General features: G+C 34.0%; 1 protein-coding gene across 1 annotated transcript; it reads right to left on the reverse strand.

Moving 5' to 3' along the window:
• Nucleotides 1–1357: 1357 nt before the first annotated feature.
• On the reverse strand, nucleotides 1358–1956 carry LOC112035140 (wall-associated receptor kinase-like 9). The gene is made up of 2 exons (XM_065767077.1): nucleotides 1468–1956; nucleotides 1358–1378 (listed from the first exon to the last, which is right to left on the reverse strand). Exons 1-2 carry the CDS (start codon nucleotides 1954–1956, stop codon nucleotides 1358–1360), a joined length of 510 nt encoding a protein of 169 aa, XP_065623149.1.
• Between the last annotated feature and the right edge of the window lie 7108 nt (nucleotides 1957–9064).

Genomic DNA, 9064 nt, shown 5'->3' on the forward strand with positions numbered 1-9064 from the left:
AAATGGCAGCCTGGCACCAAATTTTATTTTATTCAATATAGTAGCAAAATATTATTAAATTGAAGAATTTTGTGAGTATATATGTGTGTGTGTGTATATATATATATATAGACAGACATGCACACATAAATATATATAGCGGGTTAGGTTCAAATTACACTACGTTAAGCGATATTATACTTATAGTTATATCACTCAATATATATTTTTTTCATTGGATGTGAATTTTAACAAATTCACCATTAGAGTAAAGTGAATGAACTCTATTTTTTTGAAAATTAAATAAAATGGACTTGAACTAAAGTGAATGATGTTCTGGTGTATTCACATCTGAGTATGCAAAAATTAATAATCCATTTTAGCTAATCAAAAAGTCACTTTATATATTTTACATAACCATTTTTACAATATTCCCTACATTAGAGATAATTTTAACCTTTTTTTTTCACAAAATGTCAATTGATGTTCCTATATTTTACAAAATATTTTTTTTTCAATACCTTCTGTCCTTGTACGTTTAAAACCTTTAAGTCTCCACCATTTTTTTTTTTTATATTCTCCATCTCTTGATTTTCTAGATTCAAATTATGGATTTTTGCTATGAAGAATAAATAAAGAAATATTGACCAGTTTTTTAGAAGTAGTGAAGGTTAGTTACACAATTACAGGTATATGACTATACTCTTAATACTTTTAGATTGATTTATTTTCTCAATTATTTTTAAGAATCAAATTAGATGATTAATTATAGTTTTCTTTTATATTAGATTTTGTATGACACTTTCAATTGTTTACAATTATTTATTTATTAGTATGAATTAGTAATTTTTAGATAACTTTTTTAATATTTTCTTTTAATCTTGCTTATCTGAAATGATTTCTATTACGCTATATCTTATTCTCCGTTCTCTTACCATTCTATTTAAATATTATTATTTTTACTTTTTAATATATTCTCTTGGACGAGGTGGAATAAAATATGCGTTTAGTTACTTTAGTATCATCTAAAACGAATGCTATTAAAATGGAGTACTCATGCAAAACTAGAACGGTGTGTATTTGAAGTTTACCTTCACATCCACCATCAACATAAGGATTTCCTTTGTATCCGGGAGCACAGTTACAAAAAAAGCTGTAGTCTTTGTTCTCGTCAGAGATAGGACAACTGACTTTGCGTCTACCTTCGAGGAAGTGATACAACTTATGTGAATTGTTGTCCCTGAGAAATATGGCCCACTCCAGCACCACAGGAACGTATTCCCAATATTTCACAGAAGAGGGATCTCGTTTGCTTTTCTCCAACCACCCTTTGTCTGCTAGGAAGGCATATTTGCAATGCTTTATCCCTTCGTCTCTGTCATTTGATTTGTTTATACTTCTGAATATAGCATCAAATGTTTGAAGATTTGGAGGGATATTCGTCGACTCGCAGCAGTTCAAACCCGAGCATTTAACTTCTTTGTCTACCTTCATGTCTTTCTTGCAATCCGACTCGCATCCGAAAATCTTAGGAAAAATATTTGCTATAATTGCATTGTTGTCGCAGCCGACAGAAACGAATGTATTATGGTAATGGGAGAAGTGAAAAGGACTTCCTGTGATGTTGACGATGCTGTGATTTCCCGCGTGCCTACAATACGTGGAATAAATTGTTGGCACTTGGACCTGAACTGTAGGCTCAATAAATTTGTTGGTACTTGAATTGCTAATAATATTGATTTGCCGCACCTCCTTATCAATACTTGTTAAGAAGGCTTGAGCAGAGCCACCAGTTCCTTTGCAAACAATTTCGAACCACTTGTCCAAGTAACAATCAGGTCCAATTCCAAATGGGTATGGAATTTGAAGGTTTCCACAGCTACTTTTACAATTGGGTTTTGCTATAGGTGGTGCTGCTTCTGCTAATTCGTATGTAAGCAGAAGCATGAAAGCTTGCATAACCAACTGCACAGCCATTTCTTTGCGGGTGTCCCTCACAACAAGCGGACTTTAATAGAACTCTGTCACTCATAACCCTCTTGCATCTGTTACATACACCACTCTCAATGATATAGGAAACAGGGCCACCCTGACCCCTCGGTAAAGATTGGCATCTACTTTTGCTGTTGTGGCTTTGTCAATGTTATCGTGCTGTCTAACACAAAGCTAAATTTTGATCTCCTCTTCTCCTCCACAAGAATTCCTTTAATTAAAAAGAAAAAAGAAAAAAAAAAAAAAAAAAAACCAGCCTCTCAAAGTTATGTTGAGTTGTTTAAAGTTTTAACCAAACTACCTTCCCTACAAAAATAAATAAATAAATATATATTTTTTTAATAAACTCCAATTTATTAAGAAAAGAAAGAGGAACAGTAGGGATAATCTTGAGTCCAAATCTACTATCCCATACTTCTGATTCCACTATATACTTCACAAATAAAAATATATTACATGTCTGTCTTCTTTATTAAATGCTAAATTTATGCTTTCTATTATTTTAATTTCTTAAAATAAATAAATAAATAGCCCATCATATTTAGGTAATTGAAATAATAAAAGGCATAAATTTAGCATTTAATAAAATAGATAGACATGTAATATGTTTTTATTTGTGGAGTATATAATGAATGAGGAAGAGTGTGATAGAAGATTTAGACTCCATAATCTTCCTTACAAAAAGCCGACAAGGGGGGAAGATTGCCCTTATTGAAGGAAAAAGAAGAGAAGGAATTTAAAGCAAATTTAGCAATGTTATGGGCAGCACTGTTGCAAGCACGTCTAACGCAAACAAAAGAGCAAAACACAAAACTAGAATGAAGAGCGAGGATGTTCTCAGTAGAGGTTCGGATGATCCAAGGAGAAGGGAGATCAGGGGAGTTCACAGCATCGAAGCAGGATTTAGCGTCGCCTTCAAAGATCACATGGTTCCATCCTTCTCTAATAGCAAGCTGCACAGCGCAGAGTAAAGCCTCGGATTCAGCCAAAAGAGGAGAGGCCACCTTCGTGATTCTAGCCAAGATTTTGATGGGGACACCATGGTGATCCTTTGCAACAGCGGCGAGGCACGCATGAGAGGTGGATATTGCTGCGTCTACGTTGATTTTGACCCAAACAGGGGAGGAGGAATCCAAGAAGGTTGGTCAGCACTGGTATATGCAGGAGGTGAACAAACAAGAGCCAGGGAGAGCTCATTGAACCTTCTGTGAATGGCATGGGTGGAAGATGGCAGGTGATAGGGCTGCTGTTGTGAAGGGCCAAGTTCCTATCACTCAAGATTTCCTTCAAGATCAATGCCATGTTGAGAGAGACGAGCCATTTCTCTCTGGCTTGACAAAAAACTTTAGGGGGATCGAGGACAATACTTAATTTGTTGTTTTATTTTATATTGGTATTATTTCACTAAGTAACACTTAGTATTTATTGACTGTTGATGATTTTTATGTTGGATTGTGCACCAAATAGGCCTCAATGTGTTCAACGGCATATACAATATTATACATTATTAATTAAATAATTAGAGATAATAAGGTTATATGCTTGGTTATGATTGGCTGTCACATAATAGGTCTCAATGTGTTCAATGCCTAAGATAATCACCATTGGTGGTGGTAAAATAGCTTTTTAGCTATTTTACCACCTCAAAATTTAATTTAGTGCCCAGCATAAATGATGTTTGATGATGATCGAAATCAGTAAGTTGAATGCTCCAAACTTCAATGGCGGTTGGATAACTTAAAAAGAAAGAAAAAAAGAGACTATCGAATGTGATCGGAGTGAACTGGTCAATGACCCTTCTATGGTTAAGCCCGTTTTCTCTCTAGAACTTAAGTATGGTGAGTAGATGATTAGTATAACATACCATGATTTAATGAGGCTTGGTTCTTTTTATAGAGAGCTTGGAGTGCGCTACTTGTTAAGTGCCACTAATATCATAAAAGATGTATCGGCTTAGTAGGAAGAGTGAAGTGAATTTTGAGAAATTTACCCCACATCTCGAAATAGTAGATCGTGGTCCGATTGTTTTGTGTGCACCAAAATACCACGAAATTCACCCCACTAAATCACTCTCTTTTTAAATCAAAGCAGAGATAACCGTTGAATAAATGATGGTATATATGAAAATAATATTGGCACCAACGGTAATAATGCTAATCCTTTTCATAGTGATGAAGCTATCAAAGAATAGATTCTCTTTTCTCAATTCCTCCTCGATGCAATGCCAAAGCATGAAACAAATTTGGGTCCCAATCCACCCACCTCATTCGCATGCCCTTTCCATTAAAATTAGTACGTACAACCCCACTACTTATTTCATTCAACTCATACGGATTTCAATTTGACTAAAATAATGGAGAGATATTGGACCAATGTGCGGATGGAGGGAGATTAGAAGAATAGTAGATGACTATAATGTACTTTCCTACTTATTTCATTATATAGGTAATTTTAATTGGAAAACCAAAAACACACCATTTAAGGAGCAATACTAAGTTCTCTCCTTATTAATTACTAAATCAAAGACAATTAAATTAATCTTATATGTTTTTTGATTGTGCACAAAACCTGAAAACTCGAATTTGTGCTAAAACACAAGAGTTTGTTCAAACTCCCAAATAAAAATTACGGCTAGATTGCTTTTACTCTAACTTAGATTAAGTGTGAAACAAGAGTAAATAAGCGCAATGAACCGATAACTCTACCCTAAGCCATATTCATCCATCATCTACAATAAAATGAAAGCTTAAAGAGTAGGGAAGAGAGATGCAAACACAAGATAACTCTGAGACGTGTTATAGAAGAGGAAACCGAAGAACTCGGCGAAAAATCTCTCTGCAATCCTTCAAGTCAAAATCGATCCACTAGAGAATAAAGTTGGAGTACACGAATAACAAAAGACCCTCCAAGCCTAGTCTACCCATGTACTTGAGCCCTCCAACCTCCTACTACCAACAGACTTCTCAGAGTCTTGTCTTCTCTAGCTTTCCGGATTTTGCAATTTAGCCCGATTACATCTGCCAATGAATGGCTCCTTCCAATACTTCCCAACAGCACCAAAATCTCACTTTACACTCAGAATGGGTGTGGTAAGTGTTTGGGCTGACAACCTCTCAAAGATCTAGAGATGGAGAGGTAGGAGTTTGAGGAAAACCACAAGGAAATATGTAGATGATTGTGAGTTTAACAATCTCTAACTCTCAAGTGTATTTTCTAGGGTTTTTTCTCTAAAAAGCACTCCATACACTTTGTGGGTAATGACGGTATATATAGTGTAGGTAAAGACTTAGTAAAGCAAAACACAACTTTTTGCAAAACAGAAACTTTCGCGGGTCCTTCACGGGTTGGCCCTTCTCACAAGATAGTTGCGAAATTGACAGTCTGGCATGACTCTTCATTTTCCAATCATATGCTCTACACATGGCCTTTTCGTAGGTTGCTTCTCGCAAGCTACTCGTAAAATCCACTTATTCAACTTTTGAAGCTTGATTCTTCACTGATCTCTCACACTCAGCCCTTACAAATAAACCCACATACGTACAGGGAAAATGATTGAAGAAATTACAATAAAATTTTGTACGGAATTAAAACCAACACAATATAGTTGGAAATTACAACCTTACAAAACCAAATCGACCTAATATTGAATGAAAATTCTACATTGATTCCACTTACACTTTAACAGAGGCTAGTGCTTTTTGAATGTTCTCAATGGAAATTATTTTTCATAGTGGTTCAATCCCATAAAATAAAAAATAAAAAATTAAAGCTATATAAACTTAAGGGCACAATACACCAGCCAAAATAGGGTAATTCTAGTTGTTAGGTTCTAAATATTTTGTCTTAAATGTATAGGTTCTAATTTTATTGTATGTTGGAAAACCAAGACCAAAAACATGTCTAATAGAAGATCTTAGTGTTTTAGATATTGCTCAAATTGCTACAAGTCAAAATTTATCACTCTGGTAATTTAGTGGTTGATGCTTTAGCAGAAAAAGCTAAGAATATTGCAGGCTATAAAGGTGTGGTCTGAGACTTTGCCTAGAGACATTGTGCCTCTTATTGGTTTTGATGTCCATTAGGTTGATTGTTGAATAAATTCCCACACTATTGTCTGGTTTCTCAAAAAAAAAAAAAAATAATAATAAAATAAAGATTCAAGAACATGCAAGTTGTAGAAAGAAGAATTCAGAAACTGTCAAGCTCAATTGATTGAGAGAGACCTTCGACAGATCAAAATGCGATCTATAGAATTTTAATTGAAGCCCAACAACCCGCAAAACATTTAGGTTTTGAGCCCAACATTGCTAGGTATAAAAACAAAACATAAATACACGTTTTTCTAGTCTTAAGAGTTATTTCTGTGAGATCTGTGAGGTTTTATAACATTCTAACTCTACAAGCACCTAATGGAGATCAAATCCATATTGTTAGTACCGGTGGAGTAAAGTTGCTGCCAAGCCTTCAGCTATCAAGTGTACTGAAAATCAAGCAGAGTTGTTGCAGCCGACCGAAATGAATGTATTATGATAATGGGAGAAGTAAAAAGGACTTCCTGTGATGTTGACAGTACTGTGATTACCCGCGTACTTAAAATACTTGGAATAAATTGTTGGCACTTGGACCTGAACTGTAGGCTCAATAAAATTGTTGGTACTTGTATTGTTACTAATAATGATTTGCCGCACCTCCTTATCAATACTTGTTAAGAAGGCTTGAGCAGAGCCACCAGTTCCTTTGCAAACAATTTAGAACCACTTGTCCAAGTAACAATCAGGTCCAATTCCAAATGGGTATGGAATTTGAAGGTTTCCACACCTACTTTTACAATTGGGATTCGCTATAGGTGGTGCTGCTTCTGCTAATTCACATGCAAGCAGAAGCATGAAAGCTTGCATTACCAAATGCACAGGCATTTCTTTGTGGGTGTCACTCACAACAAGCGGACTTTAATAGAGCTGTCACTCGTAACCTTCTCGCAACTGTTATATAGACCACTGTCAATGATATAGGAAACGGGGCCACACCGACCCCTCGGTAAAAATTGGCATCCACTTTTGTTGTTGTGGCTTATCAATGTTATCGGACTGTAACACAAAGCAAAATTTTGATCTCCTCTTCTCCTCCACAAGAATTACTTTAATTAAAAAGGGAAAAAAAAAAAAAAAAATCCAGCCTCTCAAAGTTATGTTGTTGAGTTGTTTAAAGTTTTAACCAAACTACCTTCCCCACACAAATAAATATTAATAATACTTAATTTGTTGTTTTATTTTATATTAATATTAATATGTAGCTCCATGCATATGCATGGATGCGATTAAAAACAATCACAGTTACAGGGTTCAAATTATACTCTTTTTTAAAGAAGATATTCAAATTATACATGGTACTTCTTATCTTATACTTTTTTAAAACCATACATTTCAAAAATATGTAATGGTTTATTATTATTATTATTATTATTATATATACACATATAAAATTTAGAATTTAATTGATTTTAGATTCTTCAGTTTTTGTACCCAATAATTCACTTGTCATAAAAATTAAAAACTTAGATGGACACGTGGTGGAAAATTAGATTCAAATTGGAATCCAATTTTGAAACTAATTGGATTTGGACTCTTCAATTTTTATATTCAATAATTCACTTGGCACAAAATTTAAATTTAAATGAGACACGTGACGCAAAATTAAAAATCTAATTAAAATCTAATTGAATTTTCTCTAAGTTTTGACTATTAATATATATAGATTATTTTGCTAAGCAATATTTATTATTTATTGACTGTTGATGATTTTTATGTTGGATTGTGCGCCAAATAGGCCTCAATGGGTTCAATGGCCAAAAGACCCTTGTACAATGTTATACTTTATTAATGAAATAATTAGAGATAATAAGGTTATATGTTTGGTTATAATTGGCTGTCACATAATAGGTCTCAATGTGTTCAATGGCTAAGAGTATCACCATTGGTGCCCAGCATAAGTGATGTTAAAGGCAAATTTTTTTGCCTTCTTGCTATAGTAAACTGTTATCTCTATCAATTTACTGTAGAAATAAAGTTATAAAAAATAATTTTTTTTATTCAATTCTTTTCCCTTGTTTCATTATTTTACATTTTCTCTCTCTCTTCTCTTTCTTCAAACTTTTCTCTCTTTTTTCTTTTGCGGAGCCTCCCTTTGCACACTTGCTTTCTTGTTGATTTTTTTTTTTCTTCAAACTTCTCTTCTTTCATTAGTTTATTGTAGCAACTTTTTTTTTTCTTTGGGGGACCCCTTCTCTTCAAGTTCAGTCACACACCCAAAAAAAAAAACTCAAAAAATCTCCTTCAATGGCGTCCTCAGAATCTGTAGACCATAGCTTCCGGGCTTAAGTCAAAAAGTTGTTCAAATCCCTAGAGTAGGTGCAAGGGAGTATGCCTTGGCCTTTGGAGTGGACCATGGTGGAAGGTGAAAAATGGAGTCGCTACCTAGATTAGGTCTAGGAACCATATTGGGCCTTTTGGGCCAACACTTACATGCATAGGTCAGCATACCAGATTATGGGTCCGGAGTTTGAGTATGGCTTGGGAAGGTGTTAGGCACCCAAGACCATCCGGCTTGTGAGCCAAAGTCCATTATGTGTTGCTAGACCATATTTAAATAAAGAAATTATTAAAAGAACCTAAACATACATCATGCACTTAAATAAAATAACACACATAACATGTTAAAGATCACATCAAAAAAGGAAACAAATAAAACACAATCAGACAAATATATTAAAAAAGGAAAAGTTAATAAACAAATAAACACAAAAGGAAAAAAAATCAAATAAACCAAACATGGCATCATTGTTTGTGTGTATGCTCGCATACTCAATGATGCATATGCATCTTCTAGCAAAAAAAAAAAAAAAACATTTTTATAGATTTAATCAAACAAAGATATAGTGTGTGAGATCAAATAAACATGTTAGAAACCCTAAACACTAAACTAACATAAAGAAAACAAAAAAAAAAGTATCAACATAAACAAATAATCAAGAAACAAATCAATAAGTAGTAAACTACACTAAATAAATATACATGTTAAACTTTATATAAAACTA

The sequence above is a fragment of the Quercus suber genome, unplaced genomic scaffold, assembly GCF_002906115.3.
Source record: "Quercus suber isolate HL8 unplaced genomic scaffold, Cork oak 2.0 scaffold_770, whole genome shotgun sequence".
Taxonomy (NCBI): domain Eukaryota; kingdom Viridiplantae; phylum Streptophyta; class Magnoliopsida; order Fagales; family Fagaceae; genus Quercus; species Quercus suber.

Coding starts and splice junctions, on each gene's coding strand:
- LOC112035140 (XM_065767077.1), bottom strand. CDS start 1,956: ATGGCTGTGCAGTTGGTTATGCAAGCTTTCATGCTTCTGCTTACATAC. Junction 1,379..1,467: donor ATTGCAAGAAAGACATGAAG/GTAGACAAAGAA, acceptor TGCTATATTCAG/AAGTATAAACAAATCAAATG.